General features: G+C 47.3%; 1 protein-coding gene across 1 annotated transcript in view; it reads right to left on the minus strand.

The window, feature by feature from the left end:
• COL27A1 (collagen type XXVII alpha 1 chain) overlaps positions 1–26044 on the minus strand; it is a 163869-nt gene that overhangs the window by 49627 nt on the left and 88198 nt on the right. The window contains exons 18-29 of the mRNA XM_061352908.1: positions 24228–24281; positions 23574–23627; positions 23372–23425; positions 21575–21628; positions 21226–21279; positions 19323–19367; positions 18735–18788; positions 17404–17448; positions 10253–10306; positions 7458–7511; positions 6627–6680; positions 3526–3579 (exon numbers count right to left, since the gene is read on the minus strand). Of these exons, the coding sequence (XP_061208892.1) occupies positions 3526–3579; positions 6627–6680; positions 7458–7511; positions 10253–10306; positions 17404–17448; positions 18735–18788; positions 19323–19367; positions 21226–21279; positions 21575–21628; positions 23372–23425; positions 23574–23627; positions 24228–24281 (630 nt within the window). The remainder of the gene's footprint in view (positions 1–3525; positions 3580–6626; positions 6681–7457; positions 7512–10252; positions 10307–17403; positions 17449–18734; positions 18789–19322; positions 19368–21225; positions 21280–21574; positions 21629–23371; positions 23426–23573; positions 23628–24227; positions 24282–26044) is intronic.

Raw genomic sequence — 26044 nt, forward strand, 5'->3', positions numbered from 1 at the left:
GGACCTGAGCTGCAGAGTCACCGCTCCCATTGGTATTTAACCTTTATCAGAGATTCCCAGTCAATACCCGGGGTTTTTGCTATCTTTGGTCTCGACAGAGGATGCTGAAGACCACAGATTAACAGAAATGTGCTTTTGCATTTACATGAGATGGGATGTGCTGAACCAGCTGCCTCCAAATGTAGACCATGATTTGGTTAAATAATTAGGTTTAAACATGTGCAGAGCTGTCACTAGCTGAACATTAAGCACATGTCTAAGTGCTACACTGGGTATGGTTGAAGGGAAAGATGCCTGGGCTCACATGTCCAAGTTTCTTGTCCTTAGGGAAGAGGAGAGGGGAAACCACATTAGTGGAAGATGGGTCAGTATCAGTTTGATGGGCTAAGCAAAGGCTTGGGAAGGAATAATAGCCCTGTAATGACTAAGAAGAAGGTTAAGGAATTTTCTGCCTCTATCTCTACAGCACAAAAGCTATCACAACGTAAATACCGGCCCCCAAAAGTCTCCATTGTTCCCTACAATCGAAACCATATTTGCTCTTTACATCTCCTTCAAAAGCAAAATGACTTTAATGAAGTATCCACAAACACAGCTTATGGAACCCACAAACATCTGGCAGGGCTGCATTCATGTTTCCACTCTGAATTGAATCACGTCCCTTTTGTAAGCTAGGGTAGACAGAGGGTAATGGCTGAAGTTACAATCAGGGGATCATTTCCCTGTTCTGAGTAAACCAAGAGCTGGAATGGCAGGACAAACTGAGCAGACAAAGGATGCTATGTGCCTGGAATATCTACTGAGTGCCTGGAATACCATCTGAGAGTATGAAGAGGAGGAAAACGTGAGAGATATACAGACCAGAAACCCTCCGGGCAGGAGATGTCCTGGTCCTTACAATACCAACTTGCCCACATCATACTCACTGGAATCTGTAGGATTTCACTGCAAAGCCCAAAGTTCCTCCTCTCTGCTGAGGATCTTAGGAAGGATGTCTGTTTGTCTGGGAAATTCTGTATGGATCACATCACTGCAGTGCTCAAACGCACCAAATCTCTGCCATACCACAGTCCAGCAGCACATGTTAAGGGCTGGAGCAGCGCAGGGCATCAGCAGCAGATCCAGATGCTCAGTCCCTGTGTAGGTTACCCCTCTCTGATACTGGTGTCCTTAGGGCAGGATAAAGACCATAATGCACCCTCTTCCCCAGGCACCATCCCCTGTCCTACCTTGATGTTCTGCACTTCCTGGGGTGGCCTTTTTGCCAGCCAGGGTAGAGCCACTGCTGCATTTCCAGGGCTGGGATGCACTTTGAAGCCTGGGCTTCCTCAGTGGAGAAGCCACTGGCACAGGGTCTGCAGGCTCCACGTCTGGACAGGAAATGCAACCCAAGGCCATGGAGCTGAGCATCTCTACCTTGTGGTACATCGTATTGAGGATGGACAGTGCTGGTGGCAGCTGGTGTCCTGAGGGTTTGGTACCCTCTATCTGCATCTAGTTACACCTGGAGGGAGGTCCCTGCCAACCTCCTTCCTTAGGAGCTGAATCCAGATTTGCTCTTGGCTTTACCTTGTGTGATGGTAAATATCCCCTTTCCTATTCCTAGCAGTACTAGTGTTGAAAACAGCCTGGTCAGCTGTTCTTTCCTTGTGGGCTGAGGACTTCAGGCCACCACAGATGTTAAGAAACCAAAGAAGGTTTATGCAAGTGAATCCTTCACAATCTAAGAGCCAAACACCACACACCTGGGCCTCCTTCTCTGCCACTGGTATATATCCCTTATCTGCCAGATTTAACAGCATCCTGGATTCATTCAGAAGGTGTTTCCCATTCATCTCTGCACCATAGCTTTACCTTGAGATACTTTCTGCCATCCATTCCAAGCCTCCCATGGAAGAATGCCTCTGATTTCTCATCCATCATGACCATGGATGCCCTGGACAACACTGTTAATCACTGCTGTGTAGCACAGAGAAACCTTGCTCCCCGGGGACCCTCCAATAGCACAGCTATGGAATAAGATCCATGGGCCTTCCCCATCAAGAACACAGGCAAGGAACCTGTTTTTCCCAGCCACAAGTTAAAAGCTGAACCCTGATATGCATCTGCAGGGCTTGATGTTAGTGGTGTCCTCCTAGCTGTGCTTCTAAAGCTTAAAGCAGTTCCAGGGTACATAACTCTGTGGTTATAAAGATTTCTAGTTGGTTATTCCATTTCCTTTGGCTGGTCTCAGCTATTCGAGGAGAGTATTAACTCTCGTGTAGGGAAACACATGCAGTCCTTGGCTGTTCTCAATTCCCCAAGCAGGAATTGCAGTAGAAGCAGAGACTGGGGGTGGGTAAAACATATAGTTTACTCCAGCCTGTGCCTTTGAAAATGAAACATGGAAACAGATACCATAAGATCTCTGGAGGAAGAAATGCAAAATATGTTGTTGTTGGGGCCTTCAGCAGAACCCATGTGTGCTGCTATTAATACTTTGTAAAGCAATTGGACAAGGAAAAACGACCCAGAGCAGGGATGCTCCGGCAATAAATGTCCCATTGAAGAAGAAGAAAGATTGAAGAGCTCAGTGGGACATGGGCTGGATGTCACAGGCAGGAAAACAAGCAGCTTTGGCAGGTCTAGAGGTCATTCTGCTGTCAGCTGTCACCCAAAGAGAGCAGGAAGAACCACACATGAACTGACACGGAGCGCTTGTGGAATACTGATCCAGTGCAGCACTTACATGCAGCACTGCCAGGGATGCTATTTACTACTGCTTCCCAGCGCGAGGCTGGGGGTCTGCTCTTTCCAGGCAGAGCAAGGATTCACACATGGTCACAGCTTGGTGCTGCTTAGATATGCACAGACAAAATCAGAGCCTTGTGTTACAGGCTGGAAAAAACCCAGAGAAAGACACAGGACGTGCTTATAATTTGATGTATTGACAATGCAGAGCACACCTTTCCCAAAACCCTGTGGAACGCTGCCAGAAGATGTTAATCCTGTGCGACTGAAAGGGGAGACATGGGAAGAGCAGCATGTTTGGCTCCTTGTCAGCTCCATTTCTGCCTGCCTCGTCTCTTCATTCTATGCCATGGATAACATTTCCTCCTTTACCTGCCTCTGGTTAAATCACAACACTCCACATCTCAGCTGCTCTCTCTCTCATGTCAGCAAAGGCACCTTTGCTGGCCTTTTCCCCCAGCCTAGATACATCCTCCGATGACTAAATCTTCACCATCCTCACCAAAAAAGTCCATAAACTCTGCTTTGACACTGCAGGTGGTTGGAAAAGACAAGCTGGACCACTTAGACAATAAACTCTACACTGAGACACCCCTCTGCCCGTACACATCACTTGCATTCACATCCCTGATAAGACTGGCTTCAATGACCTCGGTCTTTACACACAGCAGAAACATGGCTGTGGAGGTTCAGCCCCAACCGCTGCTCATCCTCACACCCCCAAACTCATCCACCAGAATTGGTTTTCCAATGGCTCAAAGAGGAGAGGGAGAAGAGCTTGTGGAAAGTGCTTACCCTGCGGCCTTTCATCCCTCTCATCCCTGGTGCACCTCGGACTCCTGCTGGACCCTGGGAAGGGGAAAAGGGAAACAAAATGAAGATGAAGGAGGAGGAAAGCAGTAGCTTGGTAATACCCCACATCCCGATGTGATCCCCAGGAGCCTCAGATACAGACCCCTGACCAGCAGGTTGGCTCATGAAACCCTCACCAAAGACATTCCCGTATTTGCTTTCCTATTAGTGGTTCTTTTTTAACTCACTGATTGTCTTGGGATCAAGAACATTTAAGCCCAGGATCCTGGCTGGTGTTTGTATACTTAAGTATCTGCAGCCTGTTATCTGTTTAAATGGTGAGTGATTTGAAGTGATTTGAAGTCGAACATCCAGAATATCCTCTGAAGCTATTAAAAGCAGCTGTTGCTCAGTATCTGTACAGAAATAATAACAACCAGGATCTGTTTCTCACTTATCCAAATACAGAATCAAACACCTCATCTTATGTATCCAAACTTGACCTTTTCAGCCAAATACCGATTTTATCCTCAAGCAACTGTTGCCCTCTTAGTGCTGTATAAATATTCATCCTGCCAGATAGATTTGGACTGTTGGTGTTGTGGATGATCCTGTTGCTCTTACACTTACAGAAAAGCTTCAGGTTCTCTTGTAACATGGATTTATACCCACTTCATTCATTAATGTGCATACAGAAAACAGAAGAAAATGGAACAGCTTTTTTTCTCTGTTAGAATACTTACCAGTTTCAAAAATTAAGGGATATGAACAATTAACAAGGCTTATTTCTGCATTATAACTTAACCCCCCCGTGTTTAAAATTAGTGGCTTTCTGCTGTCAGAAAACCTCAAAATGACACATTCCATTCTTACTCTCTCAAATGTTCCACATCAAGTTTTGCTATTTATATATTAATAGCTTGAACCAAATGTCAATGCTGCAAACTCCACCAAGGATCAGAACAAAACCAGACTGTGGTCTTCCTACTGCTTGTACCACTGCCACTAGTAAAGGTTTTGCTTTTGGAGTGGAGGTAACCTACTGCATGGCATGAAAGCGCAGAATACAGATGCTTAGCTGTTCCCTCTCAAGTCAGTTGACTGTAACTCCATTAGTAATCCCAGTAAATCTCAGTTTTGCTCATGAGGTCAGTAGTGACTGGCACAGACAAGCAGTAGATGTGTCAGATGCCTGCTTTTATAGAGATTTTTTGGTGATAAACACATACTGAAATGATATTTCAGTTGGTGTATGGAATATCCTCCTGGAAGCGACAGCTTATCCCAAAGAGCTTATGAAAATACAACCACAGAAACATTCATTGTGAAGGCAAAGTAGGGAGGGAAAGACCAGATAGCATGCTGGGAACTGCTTAGAAGATGAGTGCCTATGTGTTAAAGCTGTGTATTAACACAAAAGATATACCATGATGGTGAGCAAGAAGAGGGAAAAAGAACCCACAAGGCTCAGTGAGCTGAAATCAAGGAGTTTCCCATCGTTGACTATACCTTTGCTTCCCATTCCCAATCACCCTCTACTGAATGAATCAGCCATCAAAGCCTCTAAGGCTCACTGGACAGCTTAATCTCAAAGCTTTTAACAGTTTAGGACAAACAACAACAGCATAGCTCAGGTCTGCCTTGAAAAACAAGCAATGAATGGTGGAGAAACAGGTGGAAACAGCTGGAATTAATGAGAGGGGATGTGATATTAGGGGATTATTTGATTTACTGGCTTTGTGGGGAAGTTTGACTCGAGTGAATTATGGCTTTTGAAAATACAGCCTTGGAGGAACCGTTTTGCTTGGATGAACTTGTTATTTGCCTGCAGGAGAACAGGGAACTGAAGGAAATGGAAGGACCTGGGGACAGCCTCAGCTTCCAAAGCTCTGCAGAGAGGTTTCGGCATCTCCAGTCAGAGCTGATGCCTCAATTCACTCTGCTGTCATCATCCCCCAGTAAGACAGACAAAACTCATTGTCAGCTAAAGGTACCAGTGGTGCATTAGGCAGTGCTTCAGGATAGGAGCTCTTTGCCACAGAGCCAGTGCAGAGCCCACCTCTGCAAGGATGCACTCCTGTCCTCCCCATGCTCACAGCCATGGATCAAGCAGCTAATGTGCTGGGAAAGCTGCTACAAAAGGGACATCTGGAGATACCCATCTGCCTCCCAGACTTCGGTCAGCAACAACTGCTGCCATGAGGTGCTATAGAGCAGCTCATCGCTGGGGGCTGCAGGCAACGTCACACCACATTGCTGCTCTTCAGCTAGGGATGGGTCACCCTGAGGTACTGCTTGACCTCAGACCCTTTGTTTCCTTCACCTCCATTGACTTGTAAGTGTGAAATCTTGCCCCAGGCAGCAGCTGGCTGCAGCTGGTGGTCCCAGAGCATCCCGGAGCATCCCCCTATCAGGCAGAGCTGCTGCTGATTCGGAGGCCAAACCTTTGGCATTGCTTGGGCATTTCATGACTTGATCTCCATCCTGGTTAACAACACTGTGGGAATACACACAGTGAGCAAAATCCATTCCCTGTGCCCACCCAGAGCTGCTGGTTCCAGTTCCATCTGTGCTGCTGGGAGAGCTGGAGCTCCATCTGAGCAACGGCTGTGGGAAACTGGAGCCACGCTAACATCAACCTCCACACCAATTGCACGCTCCAGCCACAGCACACGGACCAGATGAGCCCATCCAGATGGAGGGTGCATCTGGGGGCAGCTGCTCCTCTCACTCCAGTGAGGGTCTCTGAGGATGCACAGTGCAGTCACTACGGGATACAGCCGCTGCATCGCAAGATGTGGTCACCGTCCTGCCAACGATTCCCAGCCTTGTGATAACACCTTGAGCTAGTGAGCTCCTGTCCTGAGGCTGGATTGTGAGTTTTGGATGCCCCATTAGAGAAATGGGTTACAAAGGTTCTAATTAAACCACTCTTCTCTTCTTAGCATCTCTTTCCATGTTGCTCCCACGCATGCCCCATCCATTTCCGCATCTCTCTTGTGTCAAACTCAAACCAACTGGTACATAATTGCTTGACCCACACAGTGAATGCCCAGGATAAGGGATGCTGTGTAGCAGTACAAGGTGTGATAACCTTTACTTACTGTTGGTCCAGGGATCCCAGGAAACCCCACTCCTCCTGGTGTTCCAGGGTGCCCCTAGAAGGGAAGGAAGAAGAAGAGCGTGCCTGGTGTGAATGCTCAGCCCTCCTTCCTCCAAATGGGAAGACAGGAAAAAAGGCATTGCTGGTTGCTTTCAAGGGCTGTTATTACTCAAGGTAATATTGCTCAGGGATAGATGAAGGCCAGACTGTCAAAAGCCCATCTCCAACTTTGCTAGCAACATAACTGTTCTATGATTCTATGATTCTATTCTATGATTCTATAAGCAGATAGATTATCTGAACAGCCCAGAAGAGAATGGGCTGAATTAATATGACATTCTGTCTTTGGGCCTTGCACTAGGGTAGATGGGAGGTACCAGAGCAAGACCTCTTGCTGAGGTCCCCTCTGTTAAACTCTCTAAATGGCACTGCATGTAGCACTGTGCATAAGCAGTCCTGCATCTCTAGCTGCCCCTGGCAACAGGGTGGGATGTGAACAACAGATCCCTGCTCCCTGTCTGTTCAGTAGTCAGGATGCTTGGAGACAAGCAATCCTTCAGGTGCTGTAGCTTGCAGTTCCTGGTTATCTCTACTGGGCATTACAGGTCTCCAGCTGATGGAGCTGCAGAACATGTCCCCAAACCCAGTGTTTCTCTGAAGGGGAGACTGCTGAACACAACTGCTCAATCGCCAGTCCAATGGACATTCCCATCCCCAGAGACAGGAAGAGTTTGTGTCATGGAAGTAGGAGACCAGGAGAAGCTGCATCCTTTGCTAGGACAGAAAGAGAGAGGCAGCAGCAGGAGCGAGAGAATGCAGACTTACTCCTTACCATCGACCCCTTGATTCCTGGAGGGCCTGGGGGTCCCACTGAGCCACGGTCACCCTGGGGAGACACAGGTACATGGGGAAGAGTGAGGGCTTTTGCTGACAAGCGTGCTGAGCTGGCAGCAACAGGGATTTGGAGCAATGAAACAACTGAAACACCCACAAATTGCCATCAGATTTCTACCAGAAAGGCTTCCAGTGCAGAATAATCATCACCTGCTTTCACGCATCCATCTCATTGAGGAGTTAAGGGATTTCAGCAAGAATTAGCTAATCCTCCATGTCCCATAAAAGGGGACTTTTTATTGCCATCAAACCATTGAGGGACAAGAAACAACCAATACACATAAGGCCACCTTCTACTCAGGGTAGTGCTAGGACTGGATCCCAGGAGATCTCCATCTCTTCCCACCTAAGGCACGACATCCCTCTCTGTTCTGCAGTATCATAACCCCTGCATGTCCTGGCATGTTTAGAGGCATGGATTTGAAAGCTGTGGTTATGAAGCCCTGCTGAGAGCAGGGAATCAAGTTGGGAAACACTGGAGATGCTGCCTGGAACAGAGGCCTGGTGCTTCCAGGAGGAGACTGTAGGTGTTGTGGGGGGACTCCCTATCGTGTGGCTCATCCTGGGGCCACAGTGCAAACGACAACAATCTGGAGACCTGCATTCATGTTCAGAGCTCCACAGCCCACCCTGACAACACCACCCCTTTTAAAACAAGCCACTGTTTGCCACTAAAAAACATCATTCCAAAAGCCTTCCTTATCCCCACGTCTCACTTCCCATGAGTACACCCCTGGTCCTACAGCTCAGCCAAGAGGTGTAAACCTCAACGAGCACCTCTATGCCCCATTGACACAAGGGTGAGTTGAAGGGTCTGTGGGACATCAACTACTCCTTTCTGGAGACAGTGACAATTACCACCACAACTGCTTCTACTATGCCTCTCCTATGCCTCTCAGCCCCAGTAATGCACTGGGAATTAGGTGTGTTATGTTTGTATGCTTGGGGGGATGAGGAAGGAGAGGTTAGCAAACGCTGCCAAGTAGTTTACGCCCATAATCTGACCTACCTTCCAACAGCTAAAGGGTAAGGGGGAATATTTCCTGGCCTCTAAGCAGCTTATTAAAAACAAACCCCAGAGTTTGTGTTGTCACCAGTTGGCCCTCGTAAACCAATATAAGGATTTCCTCCCCCTGAATGCATGGATTTTATTAAGTAAGTATTAACTGTATTGTTCTCTTTGATAATCTTTGGATTCTACTGGCTTCAGGCTGAAGTTTTGCAGCTCTCAGGACAGAGATTGCTGACTCAGCTGTGTCTAATGAAAGCATATTTCCCAGTTCATTTAGCTCACAACAGCATAGTAAGCTGTAGGATGCTATGCCAACTGGAGGCCTGGTTGAGGTTTTGGTGATAGTTATTTCTGTCATCTTTAAGCTTGTCCTGGTAGAGAAATCTGATTGAAATCACAGCCGTGCTGAGGATTTCCTAGGGCAGATTCCAAAAGGACAGCCCGGGTTTGCCTTGACATTAACGTAACATCACTGTCATCAATCTGCAAGATGAGGATTGCTCATGTGGTCAAGGCATTGGCATAGAAGTCTTAGGGCCAGTTGTGAATTTACTGGAATGGGGGAAAACATCATCCCACATGTCCTGCATTGTAAATCCCTTATTCCTCATTCAATTCAGGGCTGCAGTTGTCATTGAGACAGCCCACTTAGGCTCTGATTTAATGTGTAACCACCTTGGACACATCACAGCCTCCTTATTCTTCTTTTTCCCTTCTGTAAAACGCAGCTCACATCATGCCATTCCTTTTAGTTCTTGTGTGCCTTGGACCGAGCCTGCTTCTCTGCCCCACCAGAGAGCATCTCGTGTAATGGGCTTTCCAAAGGCTGCCGCAGACAGGCAATAAAACGAAGCACAACTGTCACAGAGCCTTTACATCATTACCCAGAGGACAGGGTTTGAAGTAATAGAAGTGAGAGAGAGGGAATGGATGTGTGGGATGCATCGTTTTATGCTCTTTACTATCTTTACGGCTGGACTGTGAATAATTAAACCACCAATGAAACCCAGCAGTCAGCAACTGAGATACAAGGAATGACAAAGATGATTTGTCTTTGGAAGCTACCCCTGAATAGGGTTTTACACTCTAGTAGGAAACAAATTAATGCCCCATTTACATTTTTATGGGAAGTAAAGCCGTTTTTCTCCCTGAAAGCAGCATGCATCTGTGCTGCACACAAGAGGGCACCAGCCCTTAGGACCGTGCCCAGTACAAGAGGCAGCCAGACAGGATGGTTCTCATCAAAGATAAAGGGAAGGATTTGGGCCGGCCTTTGCTCAAATGGGCAGTTGCACTCTGGTACCTGAGGAATTGCTGAGACCTCAATGCAGGCTCGGCCCTGGTCCTGTGTGACCCCTTTGGCAACTCAGCATGGGCTTGTGAGCACAAACCGCATAACATAACCTCCTTGGATTCCTCCCTTGACCAGGAACGCAGGGCTGGTGGGTCCCTTATTCCCAGCAAAGCCAGAACTGTCAAACACAAGCTTTGTGGCAGGTTATGAATCAATAAAACTTAGCTTTTCATAGAACATCAGACAGCATCTCCTTGGAGGAGATGCAAAGCGGATGCTTTTTGCCTAGCTCAAGACTAGCTCAACCACCCTGGATGTGCTGCACTCCCAGCTGGGTGATACACTGACACTTATATCCCCACAATATTCTTCCCACCCCAGTCTCCATCAAAAGCTACAACTACCAAGACATTACAAGCAGCCTTACCTTTTCTCCCACTATTCCAGGCTCCCCTACGGGACCAATGAACCCCATTAGACCCTGAGGAAAGAGAAAAGCACAATTAAACTTTCAGTTTTATTTGCTGAGAAAGTAAACAGTTCCTTTGGTTCCACCTTTGCTGGTTGAAATAGCACAGCATCCCTCATATAATGCTCAGTAATTCCTACTGGCTACCAGAGCGGACAGAGTTGCTCCCGGCCATGGGAACGTCTAACTCCACAGCTGGTTCTGCTTTAGGCGCCAGCTGGAACGGCAGCACTCGGATCTGCAGGAACCACAACACACGGGATAGGGGATGAGTTGAGAACGTTTCATAGAAAGGCCGACTCCATCGTGTGGCTTTTGTTTTCCAAGCATTCCCCAAAACGTCAGCGCGACTTCTCCAAGAGCATCCATAGAGGGAGCTTGGTTGCACAGTCTGAGAGCTGCTGTCCTTCTAACTGTACTGGGAAAGACTTCCTCTGGGTTAATCTGAGCTGCCTCAAGCCCTTGTTCAAACTGGTTTTGCCCTGGATAGCGTCGTGCTGTTGGGATATCAGTAGGGAATAAAGGTGTGAGGACACCACACTGCTCAAAGTACCTTGGGAAAAGAACGCAACAGTCTAAGCTCAGGATTTGTCAGGGTTTAACAGTGTTTGGGATAACAAAGAAACAAACACAACTGCTTTTAATTAGGAAGATGGAAACAGACACAATCTCAAGCTAAGATTCCTGAGAACTAAAATGCAGCAGCTTCCCCATTGGCTTCAGCAGGTTTTTGGCTCTAGAGATGCAAGAGATCACCTCTCTGCCGTGGTATATGTTTTCTTTGCATGGCTCTCGAGGTCTCATCCCTAGTCCTAGCAAGGGTCATTGGGAGATAGATATTTAGTTCCTCTTATGAGTTTCTAACTAACAGGATTCATCTCTTCCTGAAACACTCCATAACCTGCCCATTTTTGGCATAGGTGGTATCAAATAAGACTATGGTCCAGCTTGTTTGATTTTAGGCAACAGTGTGGCTGGTACTGGGAGGTGGCTGCTTAGCGAGTGAGAAGCAGGAGATGGATTCTCCACTGGTATTGTCCTACTCTTCCTCCCCTTTAGAATAACTTGAAATCATAATAAATTGACAAGTTCCTCTATGCAAATGCACCTCAGCTTTTCATTTCAACATCAGGGAGGTTTTCAAGTGACATACTCAAGAGGACATTCACCGTGAACCAGCACAACTGGGGAATAAGCTACACGAGCAAGGCAACTTCTGGGGTCAGAAAAGGGAGTGCTTTTCATCCTGCTATCTCCTTTCTTGGGTAACATCAAGGAAAGGAGCAAAACGTTTCCTATCTGTACTCCTGGTTCGTTTCTTATCCATTCCCAGCTGGGCTGATGTGTGTGAAGCTCGCAGGAGCTCTCTGCAGCCTGTGCATCGCTGTGGTTGTATTGCCATCTGTGCATTGACAGGGTGAAGTGATACCATCCAGCTACAGAGGAGCATCCAGCACCAAGAGAGCAGCCTACTCACAGGCTGTGCAACTCCTCCTGCCATCAAAAGCTCTCTCTGTCCACGAAGTTACACTCACGACATAAAGCTGCAGCACAAAATAACCAGCCTCATTGCTGTTCCCATATGTGTGAAGCTCATCGGACCCGTTCAGAGATGTAAAGCACAACGTGGGTCACTCTCCAATGACTTTTAGAGGGAATGGCTTCTGATGTGACTCCAGACACTGAGAGACTTCATGCATGAACATTCCTCGCATGGTGCAATTAAACGTTATCCTTTGAACGTCACTGGAGACAGGAGCTCCTCAGCGAGGCATGCTGATGGGCTCAACAAAAGCATCTCTCACTCGGATGCTCAGCAGGCTTTGCCTCTTGTAGGAGCAGCCACAATCTGTGCTCAGCACAGCCCTTGTCACACTCTGTATGGGAGCAACATCCAGATGGAAAGCACTTGGAAAAGCTCATGAGAGAAGGCAGAGAGCTCAGCAGGAGCATCAGAGCCTGGAGTTAGCTGCTTGAGTTAGAAATTCATCCAGAGATGATGCCCTAGGAAACCAGCGTGTCACTGTGCCGTGATGGGAATGATTAACACGGGAAGACAGCTACCACCAGGAAATCCCTGCTACCCCATCAGGGCTTGATGTCACCAACCCTTCTGACATCAGCACTGGAATGGTCTCTGCTGTGTGCGAAGCTGAAGCAGTCCCAGTGCACAGTGTGCCATTGCAGCCAGACTGCACGGACAAGATGCTTGTGGCTCAGCAGCAGGTTGCCCAATGCAGGAACCAAAGGGAGAGCTGGCAAATTCACAGTATCTGCATATGCAAGGTTGCCACCGGGTGGCATTGCTGAAGGCTGCTGCATCAATTATCCTTTCAATTAGACAGAAGATATATAACTATCCAGTTATTGACGTTTTCCACAAAGAAGGCAAATGCTAAGGCAGAGGAGAGAATGGCAAAGCAATGAGGTGAAACAAGGAAACACACTGCTAGGCAAAAATCAGGTATTAAAGAATAAATCTGTTCCTTCATATCCAGCTTATCAGAAAACCTGCACAACACTCTCCTTGGGAAGATGCTCTCTAAGATGTTTCTGGGTTACTTGGGTTAGTCCCTGGAGAAGAAGGCAGATCCCTGCTCTTGCAGCAAACGTCACCATTCAGAACAAGACCGTTTCAAACACACATTGCATATCCAGACTCAGGCTTGACAAGTAATCTGTTCACAGCAGCATCAGCTCCGACCCTAAAACGTCCCTAAGGAATCTGAGATGTCTTGGTTGTGCTTCGCAGACAGCTCAGTGAGGTTTGCAGATGGTTTGCAGAGCACTGGTTGCAGCACGCCAAGCAGCCCACAAACCCAACTCCCTCCTGAGACCCCTCTCACTGTCACACAAGTCCCATTCGCAATCACAGCCTGTGCAGAAACCCATCAGTGAAGGCAAACGTACACCTGAGACAAGGATGGAAGGGGAGCACAGCTGCATTCCTGGCTTGGTTTTCACTCCAAAACCAGGGAAAACGCTGTCTGCCCTGGTACATCATGTTTCTGCTCAAGGGAAGGTGTCATTGATGTACCCAGTAAGAGAAGCATCCATGACAGAGTAGGGACCAAAGTGATGCAGCAGAGCTGAGACCCTGTGACGTGGCCAGGCATTCAGCACAGTAGCTCTGTAGTGCTTGCAGCCAATACTGTCTGCCCTGAGCTAAATGAACTAACATTGCTGTGTCTGCAAGCAGACACAAATTGAGATAGATACGTCCAGGCAAAATAAATCTCAGTAAATTACTTGGAGTATATGAAACAACTGGAGGAGATTGGGTAATGATACTCTTCACTGGCCAAAATGGGATAGACACTAAAGGGAATACAAGCAGCAAAAGATTTAGGTTTTAAGAACCAGAAAAGCCACTGGTGGCAAATATTACATGGAAACAGACATGAATTGTGGCCATTACACTAAAATGGCTGTGGCATAACACATTTGTCCCAGGTTCCCAGGGTAGAAAAGAAGCCCTGCATCGAACACGACTCCAGGCAGTGTGCGTAATGATGCACGTGAAGTCCCAGCAGCGGTGGCTGCCCTGCTAAAGGCCCACAGTGTACAGGAAAGAATGTCAAACATTTATATTAGACAAGGAGTTCAGCATGCTGCTCGTGATTCAGTCTGCTCCATTCCCCAGCCAAGGGCATGGTGGAAAAGGGATGGAGATTGTTAAACAGTTGCTGGGGGCTCGGAGGGAAGGAAAAGGGGGGGACTGGTGGGTTGTAATTCCAAACTCCTGTCTGGCTTTCCCCATTTATTGTCCAGCCGTGTCATAATTAAGCCCCCCCCCCCCCCGTCTTGGCTGCATCAACAGAGAGCAAGTCAGCAATGAAGCCTTGCATAAATCATAGCCCATTTGAGAGCAGCAACCGAAAGGCGAACCCAGCGTGAGCAGGGTCTCCCAGGGACGGGACCGCCAGTCGCTCCCAGCAGGAAGTGATCATGGCCCTTTCTGTGTTACTGGTTCGCTAGAACTCAAAACAAAACAAACCAGGGACAAAGGCCGGGAGGGAGTAAATGTACAATCCTCCCATTCAGATGAAAGAAAGGGAAAGTAAAACAGTAAATATCACAGTTTAAGAGAGGATGCTCTGACCCGCAAAGAAAAGCCAAGGGGTTTAACCCACTCTATGCCGGGCTCAGCCCTGATGCAGGGCTATATTGGGTTCCCACTGCCCTCTTGGAGTGAGACATGCTGACAGAATGTCATAGCAAAGAGGCTGCATTCACTACAGAGCCCATAAATCACTGAATGAGAGGCTGGCATCAGGAAGATGCTCTGGAGGAGAAGGTAAATGCCTTGGGGTAGGTGCTGCTCTAAGATGTAGGAAACATTGGTGCAATTCCTTGTTTGGTTCTTGGTGATCCATTTGAACTCGGTCAAGTCAATCTGTATCTCCACACGTGAGAACCCAGCTGTAAAACTGACATTGCAGGACACGCTTCCTTTGTAAGAGCAGTGCAAGGAAAACACATTAAGGAGATAAACGATGGTGCTGGCTTCCTTCAACATACTGTTTTAGACTAATATTTGATATTGGGACAACATGCCTCCCCTTCAAAGGAAGAGACACCCATGCAATGAGTGCCTTTCCTAGCACAGTGTGATGGGTGCATGCCTGACCCTCACATTGCCATGCAGGACTGTCACTTCTTGTATAAGAGGACAGATTGAAAAAGCTGTTCCTGGTATTTATTCCAGGTATATATTATATATGGATATATATATGGGTATATATTCCCTTTCCCATTAAGGACATAGGTCAACTGTAGCCTCAGTCACAACTCTTCATTGGTATTTTCATCTCTAGTGCAGAGCAGGGGGTCCATGGACCCCCTTCCCAGTTTGCTGTCCTGTCTGCTGTAGGGTGCTGCTTCTCCCACAGGGCTCTCTGACCATCAACATGGACATCCTGGTGCCATCCTTCTGCATTCCCAGCTCTGGAACAGGAAGGTTGGTGACCTGGACCAGATGCTCTGTATTCTTCATATTCTTCTGCCTCCATCTACTGGCAAGGAAGGGTTAAATCACACTTTTCCAGGGTACAGGGGAGCTCAGCAGCTGGAGTCCTTCCAGCATATGGAGACAACAAGCATCTTATGAATGAACTTCCCGAGTCAGTGTCCTTGCAATGGAAAAGAAACACATCAGGGACTGCCTTAATGTGGTTTAAACCCTCATTTTTCCAATGAGAGCTCAAGTGTCACTGGAAACCTTTCATGTTTGCCTAAATAGATGTCCCTAAGAAAGGGAAGAGAGCTCCAATGACATGGATGCTGTTTATCGTGCTGTTAATGCTGAAGGTTTCTGCTCAGATGGAACCCATACAAAGGGCAGCGTATCTGGAGTTTGACCACTTCTATTGTGCCCATGGAATGGGGAACACCAAGACCTCCACAAGGCAAAATAGGGATGAGGTGAAAGTGCCTTTTAGTGCCAAGTGACCTGGGCAGCCCAACCTCTCAGAGCCCTGCAGAAAACCAACCCAACCCCAGCACCAAACACTGAAGCTTAGGGGGGAGGGAGGACTGAAACCCCAACACTCCAGCCCTGTTCAGCGAAGGTGTGATGGGGAAGGAGGTTATTTCTCCCTAATGTGGTGTGACATTTTTGTTCTAATGACTTGACTGGTGCGGAAATGGAAACCCTTTCTATGTGATATTTCGAGACAGAGACTAATTGAGTAAGAATAATACAGGCAGCTTTCATACCCCTGTGCTGGTCTCAGTGCTGGAGGAGGCCAGCTGTGTTTTCCTTTGGGTGAACAGTGCCTACAGTTTTCATCCAAGGTCAGTCCTGCGGGACATTAAAGACTAATGCTGCTAATGATGCTTTGTCCTTGGAGCACAACCTCTTATTCAGGCTCTCCAAACACTTCTAAGTGTTTGTTTTGCACTGTAATACAGCAGCATTCACCTGAAAACAGGAGGTGTTGTGTAAAGCACTGCTCAGAGCTGTATCACGCCTTCCACAGAAGAGGAAACTGAGGCACAGAGCACTGGTAGGTGTTGCTTGAGGTTGTACAGTGATAAAGCTGAAGATAAATCTGATAGATGTGTGGAACAACTTTGCTTCTTCAGTTGTTCATGGAGTAAATTATCAACCACAATATAGGACAAGCTCTAATTTTCAAACAGAAATAACTACCTTTGACATAGACTGAAACTCATCAGATTGATGGTGTGTTTGAAAAGGATCCACTTTGGGTTTTGGGCTTGCTCGCTCAGAAACCCATGGGTGAAGCAACCCCCAGCTGTTGTATAGAGGGAAAAGAAGAGCCAGAAAGGCTGGGACAAGCTAACCCAACCCAACCCAAACCTGTTGACCATCCACAGAGAAAGCATTGGGAGCACAGCTGTGCTGGGAAGCAAAACCCTCTTTGTCTGCTCCAGCCAGTTTAGTATGACCACATAGGAACACAGAGAACATGTTGGAGGCTCTGTGGCTGTAATTTCAGGGCTGGTAGTGGACAAGTTGGTTGGTTTCTATCACACAGGAACAACTGCTTCTTTTTCCTTGATGCCTGTGGTTCACCCAAAGCCTACAGGGATGATGCATGAACCCTGCTACCCCAGCAGGATGCTCTCTCTTCCATACAATGAAATGCTGCTCAATGCCTCCCTTCCTCAGGGTCTGGTTTCTTCAGCTGCTGTCTCATGTTCCAAGAAGCAATGTCAAAGCACTGGAGCACTCAAAGCAGAGGATCCTATCTTTAAAACCTACATAGGCAAAGCCTGGAAATTGCCATTTTAGGCACAAGGGGAAAACAGAGAAATCCACAGTCTCTTTCCTGGCCATTTCTTTGCCTCCTGGAGAAGCACAACTGGTTATATGGGCTGTACTGCTGCCAGTACTGACAGCACACCCACCTGAGCTGTGGCTTTATCACTGCTTATGGGAAACCCTCCTGTTTAAAGCAGACACGATGGTCACTGTCAATGCTGCTCAACAAGAGCTTCACACAGACTAAGACACACTGGAGCATCAGGACTATAGACAGGTTTGAGGTAACAAGAAACCCCTGGCTACTGTCCCCTCCGGTCATCTGGGACACATTGTACATGGGAGATTGGCAAAGAGACAAGGAACACAAGGAGTTTACCTGCTCACCAACCTTCCCTGGTCGGCCACGGTTTCCTGGCTCACCCTGCAGGACAAGGAGAGACAAGGCACAGAGGTTACTTGGTGCAGACCCTCAGCACGGCGTGGGTCTTGGTACACCTTTAGTTTCTGCTGCTGTGTGTGAATCGTGGGACACCTGCAGGAAACAACACCTTACAAATCCAGCTGTGATGTAAGGATAACCCAGAGCAAGGAGCGTTTACTGCTCTGGAGTGAAATACCCTAAAAGCAGCAGGTCCTGCTGTGGCACAGCAGCCTTCACTCAAACCCTAAGCTCAGACATTGAGGCATAAGCTGTCTCCTTCCCTGTGGCAGCGCCTGGTGGCTTTATCCCCATGTTTAATAAGGCATGTTCACATCAGGGGTGCTCCTGAAGCTGCTGTGTTTCTGAGCCATTACCTTTCAATCTGAAAGACAGAAACACATCAGCAGGAGGAGAGAATGGGAAAAGACCAAAGGATTTGAGGAGCATTTTGGGAAAGCAAGAGTAGAGACACCATGGGGTCCTGAATGACAGAGGAGGAGGGGTCTGAGAAGATTCATCTGCTAATGGAAGTGTTACAAGAACAAAAGACAACCCAAGCAATCCTGCTCTTGATAAATCTCAACCATAAGCACATTACATGGAGCAGCCACACGAAAACCACAGGAAGAACCTGCACAAGATAAATCACGGTGCAGGAGGGGAGAAATTCAGGGTATGAGAAAAATGAGGGTGAAGAGAAAACCAGGAAGAGAGGTAGGAGAAATCCAAACCCACCAGGGATAAGGGCACTTGAAGACCATTGGAGTGCCCCTGGACAGGCCATCCAGAGGCCAGGCTCAGCAGTGGGCAGCGTTGTCTCTGGGTGATGGCAGCTCTATTTCCTCAGTAGGCAGGTACTCCAGATGTGCTGCCAGACCACATCTGTGCTATTGAGTGTTTGCTGAGGTTGTTTTTGTTGGGTTTTCTCTTTCCTTTCGAGTGTGGGGTTGTGGAGTGACTGCCCTGGGATGGCTCCAGGCAGCAACGATAGGAATGGTGGGTATTGAGAACAAAAACATAGAGCAGCAATGGAAAATGAGATGGTGGAGTTGGTTAATATCAAAGGAGGAAGACGCTTATAATAAAGCACATGGCTTAAAATGCACCATCATTCCTTTTGCTGAAACCAAGACCCCAAAATCTGAGGGAAATCCTCAGTTCCTCTTGTCCTTTCTGGAATGAATACCCTACGCTTGGAGATGGCAAAGGTGAGAAAAAGCATTTCCCTTTTCCTTTCCTCCCTTCCACCTGCTGCTTCCCCCATTATGAGCAAACTCTTTCCTCACCTTTGGACCATCAGGACCAGGTCTCCCTGGGAATCCCTTCCGGCCTGATCGACCCTGAAACACATGGAAAAACAATGAACATCAAAGGCTTGCTGCTGCCCTGGGTCGCAGCAGTGTGCCTGTGTGTATATACGGTGCAGCTCACAAGCACCCTGTGAATCCAAGGTGCTGGAGATGCAGCAGCCCAAGGCAACACAGGAGGAAAGCACTTTCTCCCACTGGTCCTTTTAGTTGCTTTCCCTCCACGTGTTGGAAACCACTGTAAGTCAAGGAAGGAACATCAGGGCTGGTTACAGAGATGGTTTCCAGTCAACGTGCTTGATTTTGAGGATGAGCTGTTTAAATATTAGAGGATTTTTCACAGTTTGAGACTTTAAGCAAGTTATAGAGTCCCATTCAACACCCTGTGTGCAAGGCACTTCCTTGACTTGAACCATCCTGCATCAAGCAGTTGAACTAAGCTCTGGACAAGACAACATTTCTTAAGGGCAAATCACTCCCCAAACCAAGCGATTTGAAGCTTTATGTTCATTTAACTGCAATTGCATCCGTTAGTTGCTAGTAATTGAATAAACCACTGAAACCTACCTCTGGACCAGGGACTCCCGGTGGTCCTAAGGGTCCTTCATCTCCCTAAGGTGACAAGAAATGAAAATCAAAGGCAAAGCAGTGACAAAATCTGTATTCACCATGCAGCAAGAATGAAAGGTCTGCAGCACGAGCAGCAGTTAAACACAGTCTGTGTGCTCAGCTGCCACCTTTAACAACCGAGTCCTTCTGCATCTCAGAGCAGGCAGCTCAGCATCTCCGAGGCTTCTCATCTCCCTTCCCCATCTCATGGAAAACAATAATTTGTCATATTATTTAATAATATTATTCTATAATAATAAAAGTCTTTGCCAGCAAAAGCCATCCAAAATCTGACTATCATCAACACCAGCTGATTTGGCCTATCAAGGGCTGGCTATGGCCCATGTGGTACCCTGGACATGCTCGCATCATTCTGTTTCATTCAATTTGGCAGGGATATGAATGTTGTAGAGCTGTCCGCTTTTCTCTCTTCCCTTTTCTTTCCCCCCCTCACATAAAGGGTGTTACGAAACTTCCTACAGAACCGTTTGGCAGCCATGGGAAGCTTTCCTTTTTGCTTCCAAACGGGACTACACATGCCGCAGGATGGAGCTATCTCAAGATCTCATGCAGCAATTGGACCCAGTCCTTTCCCTTGGCTCTGCACCAGTTTCTAATGTGATTGGGTCAGATTTACAATTTCTAGGAGACCTTCAATTAAGCTTCACAAAAGTCATCTCAAGTGTCTAAAACCAACTGCCAAGAGAGGAATTAAAAGCGCCCTTGGCAGCTCTGGCTGCTCTCATTTAGGTGGTCAGCCCTGGTGGCACAAGCTGGCAGGATGACGATAGGACTGGAAATCAGGCACACAGCTCAATGGGCTCAGACAAGCCACCTACAATGCACCCCATTTCTAAAGGCGTTGTACCACACAACCTTGACCTTGGGTAGCTGCAGTGGTAAAGGCACAGGCATACAAACTCCATGTCCACGTCTTCAGTTTTACACTCACTAGAGTAAATTGAAGGCAGCTTGGTCATGCCTGCCTGAACCTGGAATGCAGGGCTTTGATTCCCTTTGTAAATTGCCTGGAATACTTTTTTCCCCTTTTTTCAGTGCAAATAAATGAGCTAATTTGCATTAATCCCATTTAGGGACCAAGCAAAAGAGTTCCCAGAAAAAGTTAAGAGTTACTAGTGCTGTTAAAATGAGCTCCTGCTCATGTATGCACTGTTATTTGCACAGTCTCTCATGATCGGACAAACAGCTTACACTGGCCTGAAGGAGGAGAAACTACATTGAAGTCACTGGGGTTACAACAGGACAAATGGAAAGGACTCAGGCCTTACAGTATACATAAAGCACTTGCAGCTCCATTAAATCTATGACATTTGTCCTTTAGTGACCACAACAGCAATGAAGCTTCAAGTTTTCATATGAAGTGATAAGAGCAGGAAGCTCTGAGAGGCTGGGGCACGTGAACCTTTGTAGAAGAGGGATTCTAATCTATGTACTCTCTTTACGAAAGGATATTGCATGGAGTCTGCAGGTCTCCGTTGGAATAGAACACACTTAAAAGGAGCAGAAAGTAAAAGCCAGGTCAGGGCATGGCTGCACAAGGGGATGTGCAGGGAAAAAGGCCTTAACACCCATTCTGGGTGAGTCTGGGGGAAATAGACATTAAATGAAAACCCAATGTAGAGCTTAGGGTCAGCAGACGCAGGCGACTGGAAGCAAAGCTCACAGCTTAAGGGATGCTCTTCTTCCACAAGTCTGTGATTGCTGAATACAAGCATCTGCTTCCAGATTCAGAGGCACTGAAGGATTTCAAGTTGCAGGCACCATTTCAGCTCTCATTAATCTTCAATACTCAACGTTATTCCTTAAATCCAACCTGCTTTTTTGGTGCGAGGACACTCACCTCTTGTCCAGGCAGTCCTCTCTGCCCAGGTAAACCTCGTGCTCCTGGCTTTCCCTGACAAAAAGCCGAAGGAAAAGACACTCAGAAGATAGAAACACGAGCTCAGAAGGGCAATTAGAATGAGAAAGTCTCTTTCACAGCCACGGGACATCATCCAATGTCAATTCTGTTACAGAAAAAGAAAACCCTGCACTTGGAGGGGCCTCAAGCCAAACAGACCAAGCTGAAACGCTGGCTGGGACAATCTGTAGGAACCTCCAGGGCTTTCTCTCTCCCCCCCTTTCCCACTATTTTGTTTTCCCTGGCTGCTTCCCACCCCACACATTGCTCCAATCTCGGCTCCACTCACCTTCAGGCCTTCAGGACCGTTTTCTCCTGGTGGGCCAATGTCACCTGGGAAGCCCTGAAGAAAAGGAGATGTGATCAGGGTGCACAGATGGACTTTTGCAGCCAGCTTCAGCGAGAGTTTTAACCCAAGGCTAAGGGCTGAGACGTTCATTACATGCAGTGTCCACGTGTGGGCCACGGCACCGCTTCCAAAGGGAATGGAACGAGATGATGGGAGCAGCGCTATCGGATTGATTCAAGAGCAGCCCTCTCATAGAATCATAGGATAGAATCACAGAATAGCTAGGGTTGGAAAGGACCTTAAGATCATCCAGTTCCAACCCCCCTGCCATGGGCAGGGACACCTCACACTAAACCATGTCACCCAAGGCCTCGTCCAACCTGGCCTTGAACACTGCCAGGGATGGAGCATTCACAACCTCCCTGGGCAACCCATTCCAGTGCCTCACCACCCTAACAGGAAAGAATTTCCTCCTTATATCCAATCTGAACTTCCCCTGTTTAAGTTTGAACCCGTTACCCCTTGTCCTGTCACTACAGTCCCTAATGAAGAGTCCATCCCCAGCATCCCTACAGGCCCCCTTCAGATACTGGAAGGCTGCTCCCTTTAGGTCCATCTTCTTGGCAGGTCCAGGGCTGCGAGGGCCTCACTGTCATCACGCAGCTCAAACTGGCAGTTTGGGGTTTAATGAATCTTTACGAGTCAGCTCGTAATCTCAGTGCTCCGAGGAGCCCGACTGCACGCCTCGGCGACAAAGGGAAGCAGGCGAGGGATTAGGAAAGGTGCTGACATGCTCATTAGCTGCTGCCTTCCCACCCACCAGCCCTCCGCTAAGGAAACAAAGGAATCTGTGGTTATTTCCAATAGCAACAGAGAGGAACGATTGCTTAAGTGGCAGCACTCAGCTGAGAGCCCTTCCAGACCCAGCAATATACCAGAGCACTGATGATGGGAAAATAGACCATGGGTTGTGCTGGAAAGGGCTCTTGAGCATTGTAAAGATGTTGTGTGGTTGCTTATGAAGCTGGGGGAAGCTGATCCTGCATTTAAGGTATCACTATGATGTGTTTCCTGTAAGGGCAGGAAGAGTTTTTTTCTACTGGAATTGGTATTTTGTGGGGGAAAACTTAAAAAATCCCTCAATAATAGCACTGAAAAAAGGGGAAGGAAAAAACCAGGAAAACATGAGATGTAGAATGGGTCTTGAACCCATCTGAATGTAACCTGCTACCTCATCCCCACTCATGTACCATCATACCCTAGAAGAGAAGTGAAGCCCTAGGCTGAAAAGAGGAGGATGGGTGGAAAGTGAGATGCAAGATCCAATAAATGATTGTTCTGCCCTGCAAAAGGAGTTGAAGAACAAAAAAGGGCCAGAAAGCAGGGCCACGGACACACCAGTCTGGGGCTGGTAAATATGTCAGAGCTCAGGTGTGGTGAGCAGCAGCAGCAGCCATCCCTTCTCCATCGGGCTGGGTGCCCATGTGGGAGGCAGCGTCTGGCTCTTGCTTTCCGTATGAATTAGCAACAGCTCCATGCATATTCCTCCTAATCAAAACCCTCTGTGGGCCTGTCTGCACACAGCTCGAGAGCTAAACACCTCCTGTGTGGACAGGAGATTGGCATCTCAACAGCCATCAGATGCCTTATGTTTGTTTATCAGAGAGCTGATTCTCCGTGGGGAGCTGCAGAGGCAAAGCAAAGGCAGGAGAGAGGCGTTATCATGGGGTGTGCTGGAGAAAGGATGCTGCAGAAGTTACCTAGGGAAAGGATGCTAGAAGAGGTGGTGGGACATACCTCAGGGCCAGGCGGTCCTGGAAACCCGACTGGACCTTTGTCACCGACTTTTCCCTGCAGAAATCAGGAAAACATGGAGAAAAGTGAGCTGGCTCCTGGCTTTCCTGCTGAGAGCAGCACACCCCTGCCAGGCTGCCTTTCCAGCCGGGCACAGAACCTTTGGACAGGGAGAGGAGGAAGCAGAGGATGCTCGGTTACTTACCAAGGGGCCTGCTTTCCCTCGTGCCCCAGGGACCCCAGGCAAACCCTGGCTGCCCTGAGAGAGACACAGGTTTTCAGAACACAATGAAGCATCACAAAAAATACATACTCTCCATCTCCTCTGCATAGAGAGAGAAGCACTTTCTAAGGGCTAAACTCAGCCCTGCCATGGGCTGGGACAGTGACATGTTTCTGCTAAAGCAGGGGCTGAATTTAGCCCCAAAGAACATGTGAGCTGTTCCAGTTGGATGTGGCTCAGAGCCATGTAGGCTCCAATGCAGCACTCAGTACAGCGTTAGCCGGCTGAAGTCAGTATCGTGTTGTAGTCACAGGGGAGAAGTCATCGGACCACACACATTCACACCCATCCTCATCAATTCCACCCCATCACATCCATTTCTATCAGGGGATATGGCCCCTTTTATAGACAGCCCCTATAGAACTACTTATGAATAACAACAAAATCCATATATTGACATGAAATCCAGCAAGGCACTATGTACCCCTAACGAGAACTATCCAGGCAGAGAGACCTGACAGCAGGATGCAGTTAGTTCCAGCTCCTCATGGCTTAAGGTGAGCTGAGAAAGCCGGTGGCCACACATTCTACTATGTAAGGGAGAAAGAAAACGATGGAGGAAGGAAAATCCTTTACCTTGTCTCCTTGGAAGCCGATGTCTCCTGGAACACCCGCTCCTCCCTGATCACCCTGGATACACATCACCAGAGGGTTAAAATAGGCAACAGCAATGGCCAAAGTGCCCAGGTAGGTGCTAGACAGTGCACTGTACAGCAACAAATCTCATTGCCAGCTCCAGACAAAACTGAGCTGCTGCAGACTGTAGATCATGTTAACTCTAACACCAATCCTGAGCAAACTATGTATTTCCCAACATTGATTCTGAAGTGAGAAATGAAACTGCAGGAGAGAGAAGAATACAAATTCCCAAGCATTGTGTATAGAAGCTGCAAGAAGAGGCTGAATTCCTTTGGCTAAGAGCAACAGTGAAGGTGGGGAAGTGTTCAGATTCAGCTGAACAGAAGAGCTGGTTCAGATTTCAATGAATGGACCTTTTCTCTCATAGGGCTCTATAGAAAAGAAAACAATACTCAGGGTTCCTGTGAGCTGGCATCAAAAATCAATCCTATTCCGAAAGAATACATGAGTAACTTCTAGTAATGCTTGAATTCCATCTCACTGCCAATATCTAGGCTGAGATACCCCAGGGGACTGGTGTTCATTGTTGAGGGGAAACCATCTTTAGGCACAGCATCACTGGCAGCATTTCCTGATCAAGCTATCTTTCTTTCCCCTCTTTGGACCACTGTAACAGATCCTGACTCCCCGGGGAGAATATAAGTACCCCTGAAGGTTTTCTTCTTGCATCACCTCAGCCCTGCTGTGAGCAGGCTGTTGGACCAGATGACCTCCTGACCAACATCGTTTACTTAGTGCTTGACTTAAAGGATGGGTCAATGATGGGGCAAAGAAAGGAAAATTCTTCTTGGGAAGTCAAAGGAGGAATAACTCTAAAGACTTGGTACTAAGAACCAGCAGAAATAACTCGGAGGACCTCTGTCCCATGCACAGCACATGCCTCTAAACTTGGTTTCCCAGGAAGACAACAATATGAGAGCAGAGAGCTGTATGTTCAACCATAGCCCACATGGCCAACATATGGGCTCCTGCAGCAGAGCCAAAGTCTACAAGGAGACAGCAGAGGAAGTCTCCTACTCAAGCAAAACCCACTTGCTTGTTATCAGAGGGCTGAAATAACTGTCACAACCTCAGAAACATGCAGGGGATAATGAAATTGTGGATGGTCAAGGCTTGAGTTGGGAAAGACTATTTGGAGACAGCTTATGCAGAAGAAAACTAATTGGGGACGATGCAGATTGAGGGATGGAAACATTTCATGGATTCATGCTAAATTTGCCTGAGTGTTTTGGTAAATGTTCCCAGAACATTTCACTAAAGCAGCTTCAAAACAAACCTTTTATATAGCAAAAATGTTGCTCTTCAACAAAAAGTTAAATTAATTTTACCCATTTGGTTTGTTACCTAAAATAATCTAATTTGAGCCAAACAACCAAATTTTTGCTTCATTTCAACTATTTTCCATCTATCTTTTTTTTTTTCTCCTTTTTGGCAATGCAAGGAAATGGAAACAATCAGCTATTTACACAGCTTCAGTTCGGATGAACCCCAAGTACTGGATACAATAGAGATGGCAAAAAACCTACTGGATGACCCAGCTCATTTCCAACCATTGCAAGGTTTCTCTCATCTTCTCTTTTATCTAGTCCAGGGTTTAAACCACTGAAATCCACTCTTATGCTGGCTCCTGCCAGAAGAACAGCAGGAAAATAGTTTTGCTTGCTCTGAAAACTTGTTTTTATCCCCTAGACTAAGGGTCAAAGAAGGATTTATCTTTTATTAAGCAGTTTTCTCTCCAGCAATAGAAATTGCCA

The sequence above is a fragment of the Neopsephotus bourkii genome, unplaced genomic scaffold (genome assembly GCF_033783945.1).
Source record: "Neopsephotus bourkii isolate Nb327-2 ecotype Australia unplaced genomic scaffold, CSIRO-AGI_Nbou_v1 NB_659, whole genome shotgun sequence".
Classification (NCBI taxonomy): Eukaryota; Metazoa; Chordata; class Aves; order Psittaciformes; family Psittacidae; genus Neopsephotus; species Neopsephotus bourkii.